At 27.8% G+C, this 26466-nt stretch overlaps 2 protein-coding genes across 3 annotated transcripts; one reads left to right on the top strand and one right to left on the bottom strand.

Moving 5' to 3' along the window:
- The first annotated feature begins 1 nt into the window (after nt 1).
- On the top strand, nt 2-3626 carry LOC112602750 (negative elongation factor A-like). The gene is made up of 12 exons (XM_025350995.1): nt 2-17; nt 212-299; nt 372-606; nt 669-852; nt 935-1020; nt 1560-1725; nt 1796-1975; nt 2037-2261; nt 2586-2659; nt 2815-2910; nt 2995-3094; nt 3163-3626. Exons 3-12 carry the CDS (start codon nt 397-399, stop codon nt 3408-3410), a joined length of 1569 nt encoding a protein of 522 aa, XP_025206780.1. The 5' UTR covers nt 2-17; nt 212-299; nt 372-396; the 3' UTR covers nt 3411-3626.
- Nucleotides 3574-25133, bottom strand: LOC112602747 (mycosubtilin synthase subunit C-like). 2 transcript variants are annotated; one of them, XM_025350992.1, is made up of 17 exons: nt 25116-25133; nt 14937-15080; nt 14197-14478; nt 13634-13807; nt 11433-11665; nt 10595-10690; nt 9753-9960; nt 9274-9438; nt 8896-9104; nt 7409-7510; nt 7209-7293; nt 6548-6763; nt 5130-5286; nt 4382-4507; nt 4162-4302; nt 3913-4096; nt 3574-3804 (listed from the first exon to the last, which is right to left on the bottom strand). In XM_025350992.1, the coding sequence occupies exons 2-17, from the start codon at nt 15067-15069 to the stop codon at nt 3664-3666; spliced, it is 2652 nt and encodes an 883-aa protein (XP_025206777.1). In that variant the 5' UTR covers nt 15070-15080; nt 25116-25133; the 3' UTR covers nt 3574-3663. The 2 variants fall into 2 exon arrangements, with proteins under 2 accessions (XP_025206777.1, XP_025206776.1); XM_025350991.1 differs by lacking the exon at nt 25116-25133 and adding an exon at nt 15246-15264.
- Between the last annotated feature and the right edge of the window lie 1333 nt (nt 25134-26466).

The raw sequence follows: 26466 nt of genomic DNA, 5'->3' as shown, positions 1-26466 counted from the left end.
TGATTCAAGATCGAGAGGTACGTAACATTCATCGTATACTCCATTATTATAGTTCATGGTGTTCATAAGAACATTATAGCTTGGCAGTTTGGCAACACTGCAATCATTCAAGAGATAAAATATGTTGAAAATGATAAAATGATATAATTTTCGTGCAATTTTTTACATTTTAAAAAGTAAATAAATAATAATGGTTTATTTTTGTTTTAAGTTACCTAAATCATACTAATGTATAGTTTTTCAAACTATCCTGCTACCAAAATTTATTTCATTGATGACGTGTTGTAGTAAAACCGTTTGTAAGTATATTTAGCGTTCTTAGTTAAGTTTTCTAGAATTTCAATTGGTTTTTGTTTTTTGTTTGTTCACAGTTCTACAGAATTCTACTATTAGATAATGGCAAGTGTCAGGGACAGCGACATATCATTATGGTTGCACAACAAATTGGGCACGACCAGCGACACATGGATTAGTGGCTCGATATGCACACAATTAACGTCCGATGTGTTGCGTAATATAAAAGATTGCTTCCCCGATCTACAGACTCAAGTAAAACTTAAACTGTTACTATCATTTTTTCATATTCCAAGAAGAAATATTGCAGAAGTAATGATTGATTGACTGTGTAGTATGTGATTTTTTCTAAACCATGTTTGTTTTATATATAGTGGCGAACAGAGCTCGAAGAGATCTTAGAAGTCGCATGTGTAGATAGTGAACAATGGGTATCCATGTTAGCCGAAATGATGAAAACATTCCCATCGACCGGTAGTCTTAATGTAACAGAATTTTTTCATAATGAAGATAATAACAGAATATTCAATGATTTAATTACAGATTTAAAAAAATTAGGTATGCGTTTATACAATTCATCTTTAATTCTAATTTAAAACTAAGTTATGACATTTATATTATACATTTTATGTTTCTGTAGTACGAAAAAATATGGATTACACAATGTTGCCTTTAGAATGTCTTTATTTGAACAAAAATGCTCTAATTAATGTTGTAGGCCAACCGGTAAGTTATCATTTAAGTACAAATTATTAAATCAATATTACTTAATTCCAGCATATAACCATCAAATAGTATTATTATTAAGTTATTTGTCATTTATCAGCATTATTAATACAGTTGTACATTTATAATGTAATTTTAATGTATTATAAATTTTAATTAAGAGGCTATCAGTAGCATAATTATTAATTTTACATTATTTGGTGAAATTCTAACCTATAATTAATATAAAAAAAAAAAAATAGATTACATTACTTACTTAATTTTTTACATATTATGGGTAGTAGTTATTGAAAGTATAGAATCATGATTCAAATTCATACTATTTCATTAATAAATTATGCTACTGCTTGAAATCGTAGTAAATACCTAACCTCTAAGTTTTTACTCATAACTACTGTATTCAGTTTTTTTTTAAAAGGTATTTCTTTAGTTATTTTCCAAAAATTATTTTTGCTCACACCACTAACTAAATCAATTTCAATATTTTGATTATTTTAAATCTTTTGATTAATTATGAATAATATTGTTTTTGGCTATAGCCTACTGCAATAAAACATTTTAACTTAAAACGAAAACCTAAAGCAGCAGCTATTAAAGCTGAACTTTTACAAAAAGCGGCTGATGTTGCTAATCATATTAAGAAGCATGCAGCTCCCACTGTTCCAGTACGATCGAGAGGCATGCCTCGTAAAATGACTGATACAAGTAATTTTATATTGCTATTAGCTATTGGCTTATTAATATTATTCCTATTAAATATTTATTATATTTGCAGCTCCTTTAAAAGGTATACCAAGCCGCTCATTACCTAGTGGTGGATTTCGTTCTAATCCTATTAATAGTGCTATGGCAACTCCCGCAAGACCAGGAGTGCGTAAAGACTGTGGTATTAAAATATTAGAAATAACTGAGCAGCCTATAGGTTATGCTCAAGCTAAAAAGCGTAAGAAGGCTGGTGAGTTATTTTGTCAATTTAATTTTATTAAAGATGATTAATAGTTTATGGCTTCCTTCAGAAATGGAAGAAAATAAACGTCTTTTGGAAGCTAACAATGTATCAACTTCTGGAACAACTTGTCAGCCAATTACTAAAACTGAAGTTACATCCACAACACCAGACTATGCTGCTGGCTTAGCTCCTCTAAACCCACCAACTCCAGCACCATCTACACCTCAACACGTACCTAGTTATATAGCACCTGCTACGCCTATACCAGCAGAACCTTTAAATGAGCCTGCAAGTATGTATGACTGTAATAAACATAATAACAGCCTACTTTTTTTAGCATTTGAAAGTATTTTTTTTTGTTTTATGATAAGTTTTATCAGTGAGTATTGAATGTTTTAAGCACACTAAATAAATAAAATACTCTCTTTTTTATGTTCAGATAGTTATTAAAACAACTAATCTTACCTAAATAGGTCAATAATATCAACTTAAAATTTTTCTGTTGTTAAATCTTAATTATTTTAAATTAATTGAATAGTATTTTTGTTTTACTTGTTTGTTGTTGTTTTTTTGTTTTATAAAATGTCATATCATTACTTTTTAATTTAATTTTTAGGTGTTTCAAGTGCTACTCAACCAGAAGCTGAATCTCCGCCTGCTGCTGCTCCCGCTGCTTCAAAAGTTATTCATGTAAGCAGTAAAATTATTTTTTTTTTTTTTTGTTGAATTTATTTACATTTACAGTTTGTTAAAAATACCATGACATTATAAATTTAAAATGTGAACAAATGATGTAATTTGTTGATTTTGAAATGTCATTTTTAAAATTTTTTATATAATTTTAGCCACCTATGGTACAAGTGCGCTCACAAACTGCCCAAGTTGGAGTATCTACAACAACTACTTCAAATACTGCTGCTCCAACACAGCTTTCTCTTACGGTACAATTAACTTTTTTTATAATAAGCTTAATATTATTAATTTTTTCTATTTTAATTACATTTTTTTTGATTTTTCTTCTACAGAGAAGTCAAATGGAAGAAGCACAGGACATGTTTAGAAATGCTAATAAAGTAACTCGTCCTGAAAAAGCATTAATATTAGGATTTATGGCAGGAAGTCGAGGTAATTAAAATTAAATAAAAAAATAAAAATATGTTTACACTTTTACATTGCTTTATTTGTTAATTTAGATAACCCATGTCCTCAATTGGGCAGCCTAGTTACTGTTAAATTGAGTGAAGATCATGAGACTGTATTGCAAAATGACCACACTTTAGTAAACATGCTAGTAGAAACACACTTCCAAATGAATTATAATACAGGCGAATGGAAAAGAATAAAAAAATATATTGAGCTGGAAAGAACAAGTATGCCAGTAGCCAGTAGTCAACTTGCTGCATTAGCAGCTGCTGCCACCGCATTGCAAAATCAATCCTGACCTCACAATTTATGTCGACTGCTCCAAATTGACTTGTTTTTTAGCTGCTTATTGTTAATTAATTTAAAAAAATACCATTTTTCCATCGTACAAAAAAGACATTTGTTTGTATCAAACAGTAAGTTTACATAATGTTTATTCAATGAGATGAAATTTTTTTTATATATATATAACAATCCTAAAATCTACAAATAAATAAATACATTACAAGACTAATGAACGTTATAAATAAATATACCCTAATTTTTAACCTTTATTGTATAACTTTCCAACAACATATTGCTCTTTGGTCATCTGGAGCTTCTTCAAATATTTTGTTACCATCAGGTGTTACATATTTATTAATCTGGTAATCGTGAAGTATTTTATAACCAAATACGTTGGCTCCAAGTTGCTAAAAAAAATACATATATAATAATTATTTATAAACACACATATAATAAATAAATAATTTTAAAATGTATTTTTTCAATTTAATAAATATTTATCCTTTCAATCTTACTTGTGTTAAAGGATTAGTGTTTGTTGTGAATATGCCTTCAAATCTATTGGTTTTTCCCAACTGTAGGACTTCTTGTTCCATGTAAGTTATGACTTCGACATTAGTTGGTGCGTCTAGGTTTTTATCCGTGCCCATCATAAAACTATGCAATATGCTGCCTTTAGTTTTGGGCAGATGTTCTCTCCTGTTCAAAAAATATGATATTACAATAGAAGTACAATAAATTTAAGTTTAACAAAATAAAAATACCTTATGGGACCTTCGAGTGATTCGAGGAACTCAAAAATAACCGTCAAACGGCCGTCATACTTTATGTCAGGCTCGTCTAGAGCGTCGAAATTTAACGCTGCTCCTATTAATTTATTGGACTTTTTGGATTGCACCACAAAACTATGCAAGTATACATCGTTTTTGTTATCATGTAATCATATACAGTTTCAATCGGTTAAAAATATCAAAACTCATTTACCTCAAATTTTTTTCCAACAGTGGCTCCCATAGTAACTCAAGGACGTCGATATACTCGCTGTAGGGTACCTTTGGCTTGATCCAACTTTCGAGATCTGCTTTTTCGTAGAAACTGTCTGCAATTATCCTACAAAAGATGAGGTACACATAAGATACCTATACAAGTATACAACTTTTACCTTCCGTGGACTTATCATCTATAGATATTATGTATAAATAAAATGCTGTTCATTGATAAGTGTATAAAATAAAAACAAATAACCGATTAGGCTCATTAAAAAAAAAAAAAAAAATGTTTGATATAGTCTGAATAAGGATTTTACAAAAAAGAATATTTAAAAAAATGTTCAAAAGACTGAAAGTGTATTTTCTGATGAGATTTTTTATAACGTTTGCCCACAAAGAATTGTTATATTTTGTATCTGATTTGATTTGGCAAACATTATTTTGAGAGTGGTTCACGACAATTTTGTCACCAGTACTCTACACGCATGCCAAATTTTAGCAAATGCACACATATAGTCGTGAGTTCATACAAAAATCTCATCGAAAAGAGCACTTTCAGTTTTTCCAATTTTTTTTTCCGTAAAAACTTCATTTGAATTACTGTGAATATTTAACAAAAAGAGTCCAATCGGTTCTTTCATTCTCAAGTTTTACGCTTACCAACGAACAAGATGTGCGATATTGTAATTAACTAATTAAATACTAATAATTGTAACGTAATATATATTATGATAAATTCGTACTTGAATAAGTCGTCTTTGTGTTTGGGTTCAAGCATTTGCCTTGTATATTTTTTAGAGAGCCATTCCTCGTCATCACAGCATGCCTTTCGTTTACCACTAAATTTTATTTTGTCAATAACGACACCAAAATTGGGCGCTGTTATAAAATCACTGACGGCTATAAAAATAAACATATGTATTACTGTAATAGTAATTTAAGTAAATATTTTCATAGTCTGAATCGCATTACGTTTCTAAATTTCTTATGAAGTTTCATCTTTTTACTTTAGATATTATGTGGGTATTCTAGGTTTCTGGTTTGATGTACATGTTACATGTAATACATATAGGTAGTTTAATAACCAAATTTCGATAATGTTTGTTGAAGTTTAGAGTCAAATAAAGAGGTAATATTTTATAATATATTACTAATGGTTATAGGAACTTTCCTAAAAATTTAATTTAATAAGTACCTACCTAGTTATTATTTTAATTTATATAGAAAGCACGTACTTGAAATTAAGACGCTAAGTACTTAAGTGCATACATAAAAAAGAACTGATTAAGCTAAAAGTTAATTAAAACAAAATAAAGAATTTTATATGTAGGTAACTTAATTATAAAATTAATTTATCATTTTTTAACTTGGTTTTAAATCTTAATAATCATGGTTGTATCAGATTTTCTAATTTTTCTATGGACATATAAGTATCTATATCGTACCTATGTATTTTAAATTATTGGCTAGGTACATATTATAAACTAACTTTTTAGAACTCAAACAGACGTTTCAAACTGACCTGAACATTTAAATGATAGTTAAGTTTATTTTAACACGCGATCAACCAATCATAATTCACAGAATTAACAGGAACTTGTGCTATAAAGTTGTAGTTCTAACTTATAAGAAATCTAGAAACGTCAACTCAAACTATCAAATTGTGGTTTTAATGATCAATACGTCATTAGAATTGATCTCTGATTGTCAAGATGATCTACATATTCGGATGGAGAATTAGGGAAATAGAGTTGGAGAAGCTGTTATGAATCACCCGGAACGCGTGTTAACAGATTGAACTTGGATTCTATAATCCGTATGCGTTAACGCATGCGCAATAAATCAACCATGAATCAGTTAAAGTAGTTTAACGTTTAACTACTAGTTCCAAATTTCACATTAAAATAAATTGAATTTAAAACCATTAGGTGTTTGGTGTTTAAATTGTGTGATTATTTTTAAGCTGTTTTTGTTTTCAAATCCTACTTACAGTTTATTATAAATAAAAAATTATTTATTGTACCTACATTACTTTTACAGTTGTAGAAATTGAAATTTTGCAATAATAAAGATTATTTTTAATAAAATAAAATCATTTGAACTGTGTAGGTACTTCTTATAATAAAATCAATAAATATTATTTTCATCGTGATGCTCTCACCTATAAAATAACCTTGGTCTGCTAGTTTACTTATGGTGTAAATGGCGTTCAGCGAGTTTCCACCGAGTGCGAAAAAGTTTGCGGTCTGAGAGATGTGTGACCGCAGTGAACTTCCTAGCACGCTGGATATGGTCTCAAATAGGAATTTAGCAGTTTCCATTTGGCTTGCATCGATGCCAGTAAAGTCAATTTTCGATTTCTTGCAAATTCCCGAGACTGCACATTCAAAACATTTTGTTGTAAATCAACAAAAATTCCAAAATATCACAATAATTATAAATATAAATATTTTATAAGTCCATTGTAAAATCTTTATTGATGCGTGAGTAAATGTGGTAGGTAGGTATTTGGGTATATAGCGACTTTTGTCCCCTGCAACAAGGTTCTTGAACAAATTGATGTTAATTTAACGAGTTAACGTATTTGTGGGCATCATTGTAAAAATTAATTTTTCAATTTACCAATTTATTATTTTATTTATTTATTTAATTGGAAAATTTTTATCTCTTTCAAAAAATATATACACGTAGATACTTTTATTGTTATTCTTTTAAAAGGCTTATAAAACCTAAATACCTACCAAATTTTGCAAACCCCGCTGCAGTATATTCGTTAAAATTAAACTCAACAGTTATCTTGGAGACAAACGACAAACACTTACCAGCTATTTCAGAGTATTGGCGCAATAACGTCTGTCTGTCGATTTTTCCGTTCACGAGATACGGCATGGATTTGAGTGAAACTACCTAAATCAACAATGTGCAAGTTTAACAAATAATAAATAATAATTAAAATTTTAAGGGGCTGTCGTTGATAATACGTGTCATTGTGTCAACGATATTTTCCATGATAAGTACGTACTTGAGGCAGAGCGTATTCCGGCAATATGTTTTTCAGTCGATCTTCTACGTCTGTAGCTGTCATTTTGGAATTACTATCGAACACGACGAACGCCAATAAAGCCTATGTATAAAATAAATAAAATTATTACCTTCGTATCATCATTATTGATCGTCTTAAAGGTCACTTAATATCATCATTATTATCGTAGTATCATATAGTCCGTGTAAGTATATAGGTATTAAACTAAAATTAATTTATGGCAAACTAACAACGGATTTTGTATAAATATTTATGCATTTACATAAAATATTTCACTGTTGAAGTTTCATAAACTATACTTATCGAAAAATAGATAGGTACTATAATATATATATAGGTTTCGTTGTAATTTTGTAATGTTATCCAGATTAATTTTACTAAAATAAAATAAAATTTTATAACTGTGCAATAATATCACCCAAATATCTATAATTATAAAATTTGCATAACTTTATATCTATAATCTTAGAATCAATTCGTTAGAAATTAAAAACTCTAAATCAGAAAGCTACATTGCTGATAATAAGTATTTTCTGTTCATGAAACAATAAAAAAAAGCACTGGAAGTCATTCAAATATTTTCGAGACAATAGAAAATATTATTAAAAAAGATATGTAATGTATTCAATGCTGTGACATTTTTTTTAACTCATAGAAAATCTTTTGGATAATATTAGTTGTTAAATAATTACCTTTAGTCTATATTAATCATACAATAACGAACTGTTATCATAAATTTTTATAGATTATGTATAGATTGTATAATGGATACATAAATAATTATAATATTAATAGTTAGTTATATATTATTTACCTACTTCCTAATTTGTTATGCACATAGACGTGGGTAGGCAGAAGCGGATTTAAGGCACTGCGAAATATGCAGCCGCATAGGGTTGCAAATTTTTGGAGGGCAGCTTTTTATACGCAAAAAATTGTATTTAATATTTATTTTGTTCTTGTATAAAAAATCACTTAATTTTTTTTCTTAAATTTTTCAATTTCAAAATAAATAATTAACATTAAAACTACTTATATAACCAAATAATTAATTAATTTATTTATTATTACCTTTTTCTTGTATAATAAAAATGAAGAAAGAATATTATGTTTGAATCAAAACGTTTTTTATTGAATCAATCTTAGTTAAATGAAAAAATAATTGCATAATACATAGAAAATGTTATTGTGTTAGAAAATTTTGTTGTATAAAGGTTATTTTTTAAAATAGGGTGGCAAATTGTTAAATCCGTCCCTGTGGGTAAGAAAATCAATATTTTGTAATTGTTTCAATTGTGTAATTCGTTTAATTTTTTCTATTTATGATTATTATTATTTAAAAAAAACTTGATAAATATTTTTAAATGAAATTTCCCATATTTTTAAATGCAACTTTTTTTTTTTAGCTCATATTAGATTAGAACTGTAAGATGTTTAGTAACTAAATATTTATATAGGTAATATACCTGTTCTGTTTCGCCAGGTTTGTAGCATTGAACGGTCAATTTATCAATTCCTGAGTTTTGCAACTGATGAATGGCCGTTTCGACTTCATTCAAATCGACTCGATGTCCTCTGACTTTGATTTGTGAATCGGTTCTGCCCTCATACAATATTACGCCGTTTACCAATTTCCCGTAGTCTCCTGTTTGGTACATACGCTCCATGCCCATGCCTAAGTCATGCGGATATAACGTTTTCTGTTACGACGCGTTAGTCCAATTATAGGTAAATATAATATTATATCCTTTATAATATAATTTATTGTTTAGTTAACATTTTAAGATTTGTTTGGTTATTTAGGATAGTTACAATTTTAAGAAGCACATGCCATTCGATATTACCTTGGTGTGGTTGACTGTTTTTTATGAATCGATGCGGGTCACGGTTGTTGACATAACCACTAGCCAAGTTTGCTCCGGCCACGTACAACTCACCCAAACATCCAGGTTCCACTATCTGGCCTTTATCGTTAAACAAATATAAAGCCGTATTGTCCACGGGAACACCTTTAATATGACAACATAAATTATATAGTTGAAAAGAAAATGTTATTATAAATTATTTTAGTGACTATAATGAGATATTGGCGTATTTGTCCCAGACAATAACTATTTTTGTAATAGTATTTTTGAAAAATTATTATTGAGTAGAGTCATGCATGCAATTTGATAAGTATAAACTTTTAATGAAAAAAAGATGTTCATGTTACTTGAAATTCGATGATTGCCAATTGCCAATAAATATATTTATAGTTTATTATTTATGAATTTATTTATTTTTAAGTGCACGTGTAATATTTGTTTAATGAGTAATGACTTACCAATGGGAATTTTGTCACCAAAACACAAATCTTTGAATGACTTTATGGCATAGTATGATACATCTGCCATGATTTCTGTGCTTCCATAAAAGTTGCATAGCGTGTGACCCGAAAAAGTGTCCAAAAACTGTTTGGCTAAAGATACTGGTAGAGGTTCTCCACTACATACCCACAACTTCAAACTTGATAGAATTCCCTGTTCATCATTCTTAAACGAAAATATGTGTCTTAATACTCTTAATGAATGAATCGCATATTATATAACTATTCATTTTTTTTTAGCTTCCTACATATGGTAAATATATTATTATTTTAGTTATTTTTCATGGAAAAATAATTATAGATTAAATATAATTTTTGATTTTGATGCAGTTATGTAGCTAAAAATAACACCAATCATACTATTCTTAAAATTATAAAAAAAAAGTCATAAATCATAATCAATAATCATTAAAATGGACAATGAAGATATTTGAATTTAATATCCACTGAAGATAATATTTGGATAGTAAAAGTAGTAATTTTCTAATGAAAATAAGTAATTTGCGTGATTGGTTTTAATAAAAGTATGGTAACTAGTGATAACTGATAAGTGATAGATCATAGTAAAAGGTTAATAATAGTTTAGAAATGTAAAATTTTAGGTAGGAAGAACTTTTAAGTTCTAATAAAGGTTTGATTTGTTTTTCGAAACAGATAATTCTTTTGTTACCTATGTGAAAGATTTGGTACGGAGAAATGATACGTTTTTTATTATTGAAGTAAATTAGCCAAAAAAATAAAATTAATCATTAAAATGTTTTAAAATTTAAAAAAAATAGATTTATTACAATAATACTTACTTGATTTTTCATTGAAGATTGTTCGTTGTTGTTGGAAATTCCCATGTATAATAATATAGCGCGTAATAGCGATGGAACCAATACTAGACGTTCAATCTAAACACCAAGTTATTTTTATGCTTTAAATAAATATCTAGGCTCTGTGAATAATTAACTGTGGGAGTGAGAGATATATTAATCTTGAAAAATATGTGAATATTTAGTGTCAAAAAAATGACACTAAAGTGTTAAAATTCTGTATAATATAATAGAAGCTTATTATTACGAAAAATGTATCTTATTATTGAAAATTATTTCCCATACAAGAATATGTATCATAATAGGTAATTTACTGTCCGAATTTATGTATTATATAGGCCGTGCGCCTTATCAATATTCAACAAAAAACTTAAGTAAAAATTTTATGGTGTATAAGTCATGTAAAATCAGAAGCTGAAATATATTTTAGATGCATAGTATATGCTTAATGTTTAAATATTTTATATGTTATTGTGCAATATGTACATTATATTATTGTATTATAACTATTATTAATTATTATGGATACTAGATACAATTACTTGCGATAAATATATAATTGTATACCTTCCTGTCAAAATAAGATATCTAAGTGTTATACTTATTATATTTGCTGGAATTTATTATAAACAAATTTATATTAATATCCGATTTCGGAAATATTATTTATGTATAGTCACTTCGACCATGACAATATTTCAAGGGCAATACCGCGTATTATTTATGATTCATTTAAATCTCAATTTTTAATCACCTACGTTTACAACTTTTCATTTTCCGTATCGACCGCTGTATGTGTACACAATGTGTTTTATTTTACCTTGTTTTTATGAAGTATATTGATCAACCGTTCTGGATCTTTGGTGATGGCCTTGGGAATTACGATCAAGCATCTAGGTGCGTCATGCAACAATGGAGCCCAAATTTCTGCCACCGAATCCACAAATGTCAACGAAGTCTTGAAAACGCAGGTATGTTCTGTATCACTGTAAGGGAACCGGTTCCATTGCCAGTTCAATCGATTGAAAATTACACAATGCGGAAGTCTCACTCCTGTATTGTTATGTATCTCATGTATTTTTTCAGTTGTTTAAATTTAATGTATAGAACTAGTCATGTTAGATTTTTAAACAGGATATAGGTATTATGATATCGGACAATGCCCTTAGAAACGTTGTTGAATTTATTTTAACCATAAATTACGATATTATACACTAATATAGAACTTTTAATTGAATATAATTTCAACATTTAATTAATTTTAACATGAGTTTGGAAATTATATAAATAATATACAAAAATACTATATTATGCTTCACAAAATATGCTCACTTAAATTTATAGGTATAATATTTTATTTTGTTCTAGAACACTTAATAGTAAAACAATAATATTATCGAAAAAATAATTTAAATAGACTCAGTATTAAATATTTATGCTAAAATCTGTTACATTTATTATTTATATTAGAATAATAAGTGAACGAGTAGACTGGAGTACCAGAGGAACTTTAATTAAATAATTGAATATGATATAGCTATTTAAGTTTTTGTTTTCTTAATGAATTCTAAAAATAAAGCCAATTTTGTAATAATTTTAGTTAACTATTCCTCCATTCCTTCCAGGATCTACTCAAAATGTAAATTTTATAAATTTAGTGTATATTTCCTTTTAAATTTTATTGGAAAATATAAACGTTACAAATTAAATTATTTAAATGAATGCAACAATTTATGACTAAATAATAATGCATTAGCTTTTAACGATCATTAATTAATTATTTAATAATAATAGGAGATTATAATAATCTATTGGGCGTGTACCGCTTACATAATATCTTTTATACTGTATTTAGTTAATCATATTAAATGCACCTAATTAAATCCAGTTGGTGTAACATGTAAAGTATACGTGTAATAAAAAAAAGAAATAGTTATTTTTTAAACAAAAATATTGTCTTATGATGAAACCACTTTGATTTATTATTATATATTACTAATATTATTATTGATAATAACTCACGTTAGGTACTGTGTAGATAAATTGGATAAGAAAAAGAAAAGAAAAATTTATAGTATACACACAGTTATGAAAATTAAAATAATTATTAATCTATCCTTGAAGTTCATAAATCCTACATGATAAAACAAAAATAATTGTAATAGTTGTAAAGAATGTTGGCGTAGAATATTAGAATGTAATGTGATAAATGTTATTATACCATTGTAATATATTAGAATTATTAGATAGTTCATCAAACTGTGATTAGCTTGTTTATAAACATGTACTTAGTTTGCCTATTCAAGACGCCGTCTAATAAATTATGTAGGTTAATTATTATTATGCCTACTTTGGAAAATGTTTAAAAATTATTTTACATTATTATATTAATGGTTAGTTAATAAATAAATCGATCAATATTTATATTTATTAGGTATACTTAATGCTAACATTAAACATTTTTTAAAAGAAATTTTAGTCAATAATTCAAATTAAATTTTATATTAATTTACGACCTTGAGAAAAGTAAATAAATAAACAAGGATATAGTATTAAGCGGGCAATACTGTTAAAAAAAAAAATAATAATTATTCACGTCAAAAATCCAAATATTTTTAAAAATATTATATTTTTTATTTATAAATTACATCATGTTATAATTAATAAGTGTAGACTATATGTTAGTAATATAAGTATGTGTTTTTTAAGGTCTATAATCAATGTGCGTAGCACTTTTTTTCAAAAAAGTGGATACCCCTACCTTCCGGTAATATTGCTCAGATAGTTAAATTTTGAAAAATTGTATTTATGAGTGAAATATATGTGTATTATTTTTATTATTCTTTGCGTGTAAAACTGTTGGTATTTTTAAGCTACCGGAGAATTAAAGCAATTAATTATACCAAAGATTTTTTATGAAAAAAAAAAACATTTACAAGTAATACATTTTGAAAGCTGATGACCTTGAAACATCAAAATTTGTTTGGAAGGTGGCCCTTAAATTATTGGAAACTTAATTACCTTTTGGCGTTCCTGTGCTGCCACTTGTGTAAATTATTGTTGCTGGTCTCCTACCATCAACATAGCCTATTAGTGTTTCACGATCCTCTAGGTTGGATGCGGAAAGCTTAGTAGATTGGCTCTTCAATCGTTTAAAGCTATATACGATTTCCGACTTGTTTTTATAGACTTCGGCTGTATAATAAAAAATAACTAATAATGCACAACTCAATAAATTTATAATATATGTGCGAGGAAATAATGTCAAAAATACAGGACTATGGTAATGATTTAAATGTATGAGTTCAAAATAAAAATAAAAATTCAAACTAATGTTCAACTGCCAAATCGAATTCGATATAATTAAATACTGACGTAACTAAAATGGCAATTGCGTATAAAATAGAAAATTATCTACGAAAATTAAATGCATTTGATGTACAATGTACAAAATAAATATTAATAATCATTTACAATTACTATGGTAAGTCTTGAATTATGATCGATAGCAATATATTTCCACTTGTATTCTGTACTAATCGAATGGTTTATTAAACATATGTGCATACAAGTAACTTAACTACCTTCGGGTGTGCAGGTGATTACTAAACACGGTTTAGCCTCGTCTATTACGTGTTGGATCCGGTGTTGTGGAGCTGCTACGTCTAATGGTAAATACGCTGCACCGGCTTTCCAAATGGCCAACAATGTGGCAATTAGTCCGTCTCCTGGAGGAAGTTGAACGGCTACTACAAAGTCGCCGTCGTTGTTTTTAGGGCCAGCATGTGCGATAATTCCTCTGGCCAATTGATTAGATATGGCATTTAGTTCAGTAAAAGTAAGCCGTACGGAAGATTGTCCAAGTTCTGAAGACAAATACCTCGTTGAAACAACGCACCGATGTATTTTATTACAAAATAAATTAAATTTTGAAAGCAAATATACGAAAATGTAGGATCACGATGTTTAACACGATCATTATATATAGTGATGAATTATTATAAATTAAACTATTCAAAATTTGAATACAACAATACTATTGCCAATCTTGTTTAAAAAACAATATAACACTTTTGAGGAAAATTTGTTCATAAATATCAGAAGTTTTTTTTTTTAAACGTTATCCATTTACTTATATATTGGCTACGTTTTTTCCCTTTTCTGTTTTCTAAAAATCACAAGGAAATTTGAAATATGTACTTTCTTTTACCTTTAAAATTCAAATACTATTAAAATTCCAGTAAGTATACAAAACTTAGTTTGTGAGCGTTTTTTTTTCTGTGTTTTAAAAATAATATATTAAAATAGATTTCTATGTACATACCTTCGTGCATTATAGCCATGTGTTCTGGATAAAAATTTTCGTTTCGTTCGAACAATCTATGCAGTTGGATGTCATTTTTTATCGGAACAGACGGTCCTTGGAGGATCGAAGACGCTTCTGGGTAAACGCCCATTTCTACTTGTGCTGAAATAATCGGTAAGACAATTCGTTAAGTTCGTATAATATATGAAATATATCAATAAACCATATGCGACGGTATAGCAAGTTGATCAAATAAGAAGTTAATATAGGTATGTGTATACAGATCGCAGTATCGCACAATATATTTCAAGAAGATACTCGCCGTACATCAGTGTGTTTATCTACGAAGAACAATCGGAATTTAAGTCTCGAGTTCAAAACAAACGAGTATATTTAACCAACCAGACCACACGTCCAGTAGTCACTAAGAAGAGGGGTCGTTTACATGGTCAGAGGATTATTCAGCTAATATACAGTATGTATTGTATTTGACTACGTTTTTGTGTCATGGCTTTTTATTTCACATAGATATATTTTCATTATTTTACATTCACTGAGTAAGTAATTGATATTATATTAAATATTTCATATTTTTTATTATATTGTTTTATTGTCGACGATAATTAGTCTTAATTTCAGCCTCGAAAAATGTTGTTGTATACAGTTAATATGAAAATTCGTGTTTTGCAATAAAGAATTACACTAACATCGCAGATGTCAACGGGAGAATATTACGGTGCAATTGTAATATATTATATATTGTTACATCCCGGCAGGAGATTTAAAATTAAAAAAATATTCGTGAAAAGATAATATTTTTGTATTATACGCGCGTAAATCACACCACAGACTAACATTGTGGATGCTATTCAGGTTTCTTGATGATTTGTATACAGATACTATTAATGATTGTCTTTAAAGTTCAATAATAGAATCTTACACAAAGCAATGTGGTTTGTCATGCAAAAATCTTGTATCACAATTATTCGAATCAAAGGATTGTTAATGTGACGGTGCAAAAATTCGAAACGATAACAATTCAATAATGGCGTACGTCCTTCGCCAAAAATTGAACGCAGCGCTTGAGTGTTTATTAAATATAATATTAGTATAACAACATGTTTACAAGCCAATCTGAGATGATCCTCATATGACTATCTGATGTACATTTTAAGAATAATATAATATAGTCACCAATCATAATATATTATGTATCCACACGGCGGTGCGGTGGCGGTCAGTGAATTATCCAAACGCATGTATACACTTCCGTAGAACTTATACGTACATAATATTATATTATCGTCTACCGGCAAATGCATTAATTCACTCGGAGTAGGCGTTATTTTATTGTAATGCCACAATGGCTGTGATATATCAAATATATTATGGCACTTCCGTGGGGACGAAAAGTATGAAACGATTAAATTTGCACGTACATATTCGTGACGAAATATGCAGCAGTAAATCCAAGGCTGTACACTCAGAATTTTTAATTCTCCGCGGGCACACGAATTATGTTATCTTTAAGTACGTAATGATTCATAAAGATCCTTCGAAATTTCTTAAAACCAATTTTTATATTTTATTTATTGGTATGATAAATTAATTAATCAAAGTCATTTAACAATTAATACTTTTTTTTTTTTAAATAAATATTTTAACTTCCTCGAAACATGCAATTAATGTTTGTCCATTCATTACCTCTTAAATACAGAACTATAACATTATAATGAATTGATCGTTAATGTCTTGTTAGCATTTTCGGGACAGTTTTAAGCATTGTTTACCGGGTGAAAGCCTTTTTCATACTCGTTTTCGCTCGAATGTCCTTACGTCTAATGGAAACTATACGAGTTTGCGGTCGTACGCGTGGCACACATTCAAAAATCGCCGAGTCTCGTAGCAGTTATTATGAAATAGGTAAATGACCTTGAACTGCGGAAACCGTCTCACGATTACTAAACTATCAACACACACACACACACACTTGTTTATTTATAATGTATTCGACATCCACATATTATTATCCTCTTTAATCTCAAAAAAAAAAAAATTACATAAATACATATATTAAAGTATGTGCGCGATGATGCATTATAAAAACTTGTAAAAAATCGAGAACGTCCACCAAACGAGCACAAGGTAATTTTCCCTGTACCGTTAGTATTTTAAATCTAAGGGGTGGGTGTGAACTTGATGTTCAACAGTGTACAATTGTTATAAATTATAACATATTGTGTATAATGTGTGCAGTTAAATTATGTGGTATAATAGTATGTATATTGTAATAAAAGTTTAATCTTTAATTCTCATCATGCATTAGATAGCTAAGGTCTAAAATATCTAAGCATTATAACTTCTTATATCCAATTTGCAATAAATTTGACGTAATAGATAGGTGCTTATTTAATAAAAATTAACTATAAAAATTTAATTAGGATTTAGAAATACATCACGTGGTATGAATTATATTGTCAGCGTTATTAATAAAAAATGTAAAATAAAACTTGATTACAAAGAACTACAACAACCCATCATCCCATTTGAGCTCTTTCTTATATAAATGACACAGCAATGTCTTTACGGGAGCGCACAGATATTATCTCTATATTTTTTATAACATTTCTATAATGGTAATCGCTAAATAATCAAAAAATCCCATTTGAAAATAACCGGCCAAAAGTTCAGTACATATATTTTGAGTCTTAAAAAAGTTTGAAACTTTATTTAATTAATTAGAAAAGTTAGGTTAATATATATATACTATTATAATAATTGATCGTTATTACTTATACCTACAATTTATAAATGTTATTGTTTCGTTTAAAAAAAATACCGTTTAAATATCAATTGAAATTTAAAGGTATATTCATCTTCAGTTTATTATGGCCCATATAATAAATATTATTGACTATTAATCACATACAAAAAGAATATTTAAATTTTGTGAATTGAATAATTTGTATTTTCGAACTTAATTAAAAAAATATATGTATTCGGACATTATGTTTGAGAATAACAATGAGTCGGGACATTTTCAATTCAGACTTTATTCTCGAAAAGTTTGTCACCGGACTTAGCTTGTCCTCCAAACGCAAATTTTCATTCTTTCGCGCCTACATAAAAATGTAATACATATTATACTTATTATATTTACATCTACAATAATAATATTATTTGAATTACCATAATATACCAATATCGTATGTACGAACACGATAATAAGTAAATCGTTGTACAGAAAACAACACATCATAAATAATAATAATAATAAACTACGTACGGTGTGTGTGTATGTGTTTGTTTCGATGTGTGTGCGTCATGTGGTCGACGGTCGTGCAGTTTGATTGCGGATCAAATGACTATAGTATATTATAATATTATATTTTATTATATACTATGAAATATAAACACTTACTATATTTTATATACTTAGTAGGTACGATTTGTCGTCGTCGCCTGACTTTTTCTATCACCATCGCATTCTATACGATTTGGAAATTTGTACGAAACAATAAAATAATGATAATTTAATCACAACTGTCATCTCAATGTCAACCACATATATATATATTAATATAGACTTGTTGTAATCGTACGACTTGGTAGCGCGTTGACGCCGCACGCCGTCGCATTAGAAGTAATAACTTTTAAGGCCGCGTCGCGTCGTGTGTGTGACCCACTAGTAGTAGATTTTTACCTATCTGCAGGTAAATACATATAATTATTAATTATAATACGAATAAGTACGCAGAACGTGTACGACCGCTCATAAATGCTGACTCTCTCGAGAACTGTGCAAATTCAACGGCTCAAGTCATACTATGTATTAAAAGAATGACATAAATAGCGCACCTAATTTGTTATTTCTCTTTTTTTTTTTGACCAATATAGCAAATTTGTGGTTAACAGAACCGTTCTTGTGCCGTTGGCTGTAGTGTTCGAGTGAATTGACTTATTATAAAACTCAAGACTAAGAATATTATCGATCTACGTTCTTACTTTAACTTTTAATGATAGTTTAATTTTAAAGCAAGGTATGCATTTGTGTGGCGAGGATGGGGCAAGGGAGCACTCTTGCCCCTCCCTCTGCGCTTCAAATTAAATTCTATTTCTCATACCAAACGTGTAAATTTCACTATAAAATGTGGAAAAAGCAATAAAAAAAGTTATCAATTCCTCCCCCCCCACCGATTAAAATCCTAGCTACGCCCATGAAGGTATTTTTAAATTCTAACATTTTTCGTACTTGACTTGCATATAGGAATTGAATTACATTGATACATCAAATTATTTACTTTACTTCGTACATATGCGGATTGCACACGTGCATACATGTACATACTACGTTGTACATACTATGTATACACACGTGAAATAACGAGGTACTAATGTATGGTACGCGGTCGGCCCGTGCGTCGGAATGGTGATTTTCATTATAAATCGTGGAATAACCAGCTTGTAATGACAGTGAAAGCACTATCGTTATTATTGTTCCATACTTGATATTCACGTATTATGAAAGATGAATTAAAACGCGATTTGAAATCATTAATCGACGCGGTCCGTTAATCACATTTATAAACTATATCTGTTAATGATATGTCGAGTTCGTGTTAAAATATAATAGTAAATACGGCAAACCATTTGTGATATTGCGATAAATGCTATTTATATTCGCTGGCATGTACAATTATGGTAATAATGTATTGATTATAAATTTATGCTTTAATTATACTCGTACATGCATTTAGCACATTACTGGCCCGTCAGTGGAAGACGAAAACAGTCAACTTCGGGCGATAGCCTTCAGCGGATTCAGCCACCGTATAAATCACTGTTTTTATAATATTACCGATATTGATTTTTATTAATAATAACGAAGAACACGGTGTCAATAACAGCTATACTTTCCAAGTCCTTGTATTACGCGAAGTAGTGGACTTGTCAAACCACAAAAATACAATTTATCGTCAATCAGATATATACGAGTAGGGGTGCTATGCGCGTAGATCATCAAATCTATTACGACGTATCGAAAATATTAGCTATACTGGGAACAAAAGTCGATTTAACGTTAATAAGTTATCATTTATATACAATGATCTTTTACAGGTATTCTGTTGGATTCGAGTATGATAATTAGAATCGATAATATACTTATTTATAGGCTAGATTTTTATAGGCACTACGAATATTATAATTAATGTCACACAAATAAATTGTATTACGTCTTGACGACTCTCTTTCGAAAATGTTTTCACCAATATGTAAACACACAGTATAATCCATTAGCTTATGTATAGGTACCATCACACTCTAAAAAAACCTTACTTGCAGACTAGAACGTTAATCAATTAGACTTTAGAGACCCAGATATTGATATATTAATGTAAGTCGACATATTTATCTACATATTGTTGTGTTACATATTAAACAAATTAAAAATGATGTTTTTTAAAATAAATTCCTTATTTTGTTTTTGTTCAATATTGACTTTAGAGAATTACAGACAACAATAATAACATCCATAATAATTATAACAGTTTATACTTATAAGTTATAGGGTTTTCTTATGCATTACATAATATATGAATATTTTATATTATGATTTAAATATTATTATCATATGTAAAGCTTTTAGTAAAACTAAAAACGAAAAAAATTAAAAATAATAATAGTGATATTATAATCGAATATGAACAAGGCTCACTATATTAAGAGGACGCTACACCTGCATTTGTTATCTTCGTATTATGTACATACAACATAGCAATTTTTCGTTCAGCAGAATTCATTTTATGTTGTTAGCATTAATATTAAAGTAAATTTACCTATTATCAAACTTAAAGATTAGAATTTTATCTAGACCATCACTTAGGCTCTTGTTATTACTATAATTTTAAAGTGAGTTATGAGCATTTAAAAGTTTTAATATTTTACATAGCTATAACTCACTTTAAAATTATAATAATAACAAGAGCCTAAGTGATGGCCTAGATAAAATTCTAACCTTTAAGTTTGATAATAGGTAAATTTACTCTAATATTAAAGCTAACAACATAAAATGGATTCTGCTGAACGAAAACTAGCCATGTTGTATATATGTAAGACGGAGATAACACACGCGGGTGATGTGTCTTCATAAGACAACAATTATTTACACAACTATTTTAGTAGTAATATTAATGTTAATAACCTTATTATTTTGTTGTCTAGGAGCGTAAGTATTCTGTAATCATTTTAAAAATTATATATTTATTAATTCACATTAAAAAAATATTTTATGTACATAAGCCTGATGAATCAATTACATGCTATTTGTTGTTAAATTGTAAAAAACATGCCGATTAACATATAATTACAGTTAATGGTTTATACTTTATAATAACTTAAGTAATTAACTGTCGATTTCAATAACATATCATAATACCATACAAATATAATTTATACGATTATGTTTGTTATTTACAGATAGTTATTAAAAATTAATAAATGAGTATGATTATTATTTTCATTCAAAAATTAGAGTGTTTGACAGGGAAACTCTATTGGGATCAATTATTTTAAATTTGTAAAGGATGATGACTTGCACACTTGTGTATACTGTTGTAACTTTTTAAAGCTGGCTATGATATTTGAGAATAAATACACCGCAAATTATACCAATCTATATTATTTGTTTATAAGTATTATCGCTATATTATTTTAACGGTATCAATTTTTGAATTTCTAATAGTATAATGTGTAATTAAAATTTTAAATTTTCTTTATAATTATTTAAACTTCATAACTGGATTACTAAAGGTAATATTTAGTTAAAAATGTATGAAAATATGTGATCATCCCTATTGATCCAAAAGTTAGGTTTAAAATTTGAATTATTACAATTAAGCGGTTTATCAGCAATTATAGTGCTAAAATGATAAGATACTTTGTGTTGTAAGTGCATTATAAAATTTTCTAAACAAAATTATCTCTCGGAAAATTGAAAGTTTATACTATACGTTGGAATTTTAAAAATCGAAAGACGTAAAAATAAAACATTTACGAAAATTTTTTATAATTATATTTATGGAATAGCGATGTAATATAATGTATAAATAACAGGTTAGAAAATTCAGGGATGGGGCAAGTACAATAAGAAGCAGCGAATATAACGTATAGTGGGACGTATGTATATTATATATACAATACATACGCATATTATATATTTATATGTAACATATTGTGCTGTATATAATATAAATATATTACAATGTAAAATAATGTATTTTTTCGATCTAATGGTTTATGACTTTATGAATTGATCGGTGCAGTGTGAACACTTACTTTTTTTCAAGTGAACGCTATTGATTTCGGGAAGACTGGTTTCACAATTCAATTGTATTAAAATTTTAAAATTTTTAAAAAAAATTGCACTTATAAAATCACAAAAAAAAAAAAAAAAATAAATATGAATTATATTTATTTATGCGTGCGTGACGCGTGTGTGTGTTTATTTATGCGTATATATTATATGTTTATGAATGAAAGTGTAATAAATAATAAAAACAATCAGAAACGATTTCAGTACCTGCGCCAACGTTAAATGTACCAATGGACGTACAATTGTTTTTCAATGGCCTTTTTATACGATCCCCACTCGAGTGATATATGTATTTTTTTTTCGCTCAACGAACTTTTCAGCTATCGCTGTAGAGAATCTCCATCTCTCCGACGAGTCAACATCACATCGTATTATTAATAATTAGTGACTATTGCATCTGATGGCCCCCCCGTCGTTGGGAGTTTTATGCCATTTGCTCTATCTCTACATATATTATATATAACGTGCAATGATAATAATATTAATATGATTTTTATTATTATTGTTTTTAATTATTATTATTATTAATATTGTTATTGGTAGGTAGGTACTAGGTACAAGGTCAACGGCGCGCAGTGGTAAGATGGTATTATAAACGAGTTTCTTTTGGTCGACACGATTTCATATTGTAGTTTGTCCAAGCACACAAACTGCACTGCTGGAGTATAAGAGAGGTCCCTATAAAAAACGGCATTGGCTTTATTTGTACAGGGGCGGTTAGATGTACGATAATAAATACTATACTACTAACTATATTAACTATTATTAACTATGTGATGGGCTGGTAATGCGATAGTTGCAGGATTTTTTTACCACTACTAAAAATCGCTGGCCTTTGGCTGTGGAACATTTACAGGTAGAATATATAAATATATTACTTATAATTCATATTATACAATTTAATATTGTATTATTATATACGCATATGATATGCATACGTTTTCGAATATCTCAAAGAAAAAACTACGTTCACACGATCCAATTACTTCCAAAAGGTTTCCATTGACCACGCTACTTGCTAGTATGTAAATGTGTAAGACAATACGCGTATATTTTATGATAATTAAATTTATACTAACTATTAAGGTATTGTTTTAAATTAAAGAAATTATTTTATAAATTTGTACTCGTGTCATATATAAATATTTATACACTTAAATGATTTACCGTGGACTACTAGAATCGCGAATTCGGGAACTTTATCGCGTCAAATAAATAAGATTTTAAATACCATTTAACGAGTTATATCTACTATGAAATTATTTTAATTTTTTTTTTTTCATTCTATTTTTTATTTTTTTTATTTTTTTTTTTTTAATGTTATTTACCATAAAAATATATTATATAGTTGAACAATACACAAAAAAATGTTTATTAAAATTTACTTTTAACATTGATTCAAAATTTTAATCCTAAAAATATTAATAATATACTTTGAAATTGAAAACGCAAATTTATACTCTACAGAAATTATAACTACTGATCTTATCTTTATTGATGTTAAAATTTTTTTTTTAAATAATGTGAAATAAATATATTTTTATATCACAGTTAATTACTTAATCTTAAATTTTTAGAAAGAATAAATCCTGTACAACCTCAATTATTATAAATAATCTCAGCACAATTGAATTGGCTCCTCAATACAGGTACCTTTAAATTGGCTTCCAAGAAATTACTATTGAATTGGTTCTCTAGTATTTTTTCAAAAATATATCGATTACCAAAATGTTGTTAGTATTTTAAAGTTAGACCTTATGTCCTAGAGTAGTTGACGTCAGTATGATTCTTAATCTTAACACATGGTTTACGATATCACATTCATATATTTTACATCGTAACATTGAGCGTTATAGGTATTTAACAATTGCGTAGTGTTGTATCGTAAAACAATTACATTCATCGATATACTCAGAAATAAAGATATAATTATAACACTGAACTGTAAAATAAAAAAAATACGAATTTTTGAATTATAATTAAATGTTTATAATTTTAACTGAAAAATATTCAATTATTATACATACCATTACAAACTACTTGCTTGTATTGTGCTTTCTAAGCGTGTTATTATAAGACATATGTATGTTATATAAATGTAAAATTAAATAAAAAATTATGTTCGACTATTTTTTGTGGGTTATACTTATTGGCTAATATTTGTATATATTGAAACCTTGTATTTACACCAGTGTCATATTTAACGGAATTCGTTTTTACATACTCGCGTGAACACAGCGTATTCACTAATAAAGTATAATACATTGCTATTGTGGTCATCAAATATTAACAACCAAATGAATTAGTGTATAGGAGTCACCGATAATCGATTATTGTAGTAGATTACGACGATTAAGGTGATAAGACTAAATTCAATGAATATGTGTAATTATATATATAATAATATAGATATATCCTGCGCTATACTATACTTGAGAGCAAATTTCCAGGGTATATTAGATTAACGTCGTAAAAGTAAACGAGTATAATGAGAACTCCTAATTAAATAATAATATTTTACAATTTAGGGAGCCAATTCAAATACACATTTTTCAGGAGTCAATTCAAGGGTCGAATTCGTATTTACCTAAAATTGGAAGGCATTTCAATAGCGCATCAATAATATTGACCCATCAAACAAATGAAATTCAAGGATATTTTATAATGAGAAAATTCATCTCTGTAGTTAGATTATTAATTTTATTATTCACTTCATACTAAATACTTATGATTTAAATTAACAAAATTTTAATAAAATAATATGTTATTATATATAAATAGATTAAATCTATTAATTAAGTTCATAAATCAAATTGTATACTTACGATGGATTACAACACTTTTACATAATTGTACTTATAATTTTATGTTTAATTGTATAAAATATTTATTAACTATTAAATAAAAAAAAATAAAATTATGATTATTAATTTAGATAAATATTGCAGTAGGCGTCCATACCTTCGACTATGTAAGGATTTGATTAGATGTCCGTATATAATAAATACTTTCAGATTGATCTGATTTTGAAATACCCTACTTATTAAATAATGGAGTAATATATGTTTATAATATATATATGGTTTTTTTTTTTTTTATAATCCTTGACCCTTAGCAAAATATTGTAGGAAGTGCCAACAATTAGATGACAATAAATTAATGAGACGTTAGAAGGGCAGCAAATAGGAGTTACAAAACAATATCCTATATTTTACAATTGTTCAGAGGTACCTTTTACTTCAGTTCTATATATATAATTTAAATTTATATTTTATGTAGATAATTTTCTTTTCAAGTAATATTCATACGCTCTATCATTAATCTTCTTACAATGGCTGCATAATATAAATGCTTTACTTATATTAATTTAATGTAATAAAATTGATCAGTTAACTAAATTATATATTCTTTAATGAGTGCGTAACGTTTTAATACATATCAATATCCCATGTTCTATAAAAGATATTATAGGAACAGGCCACCGTTTTTCCTTTATAACTCACAAAAGAATACACGTTATTCCATTTGTAATTATGTATTTTTTAATATAGATATAATAGGTACTTATATAATGGTATAATCTATTTATAGTACCTACATATATTTCGAATACTCGAAGTAAATTCAGTCTTAAATGTGTAAATGCAATAGTGAATCGATCTAACATTGTAGCATGTTTCATGTCAAAGATAATAATGAATTCATAAAATTCTGATAATAACCTTCACAGTTTAAATAAAGTATAGTAATAATATTAAAAACAATAAGAAAATCAATATTATAAATATATTAATCATAAAATGATCGTATTAATATTGTATATAGCCACACCCAATGACGTGGCCAGAAGGATTATAAGAAGCGGTTGTTCAAATTAAATGTTTGGGTATAATCTGTACTCTATATTTATAAAAATACAACAATTCAATAATTAATTTAATTAATTAGTTATTTTTTTATTAATTTATACTTTAAAGTACAACGAGTAATTTTGATTACAAGGTAAATCGCAAATATTACGACAAGGATTACAGAATCATGAAAACGTTCAGCAGCGTCAGTGTACTTGACTTAAAAAATTATAATAATAGTAGAGAACTCCTAATCGTTTCTTTTGTCAGTATGATAAACGTATTAGTTATATAATGATAGACATTAACATATAATGAATATATT

This window comes from Melanaphis sacchari, unplaced genomic scaffold (assembly GCF_002803265.2).
Source record: "Melanaphis sacchari strain LSU unplaced genomic scaffold, SCAv2.0 Contig8_pilon_pilon, whole genome shotgun sequence".
NCBI classification, from domain to species: domain Eukaryota; kingdom Metazoa; phylum Arthropoda; class Insecta; order Hemiptera; family Aphididae; genus Melanaphis; species Melanaphis sacchari.
Note: the sequence above shows the minus strand (reverse complement) of the source record. Positions and strands in the feature narration are given on the sequence as shown.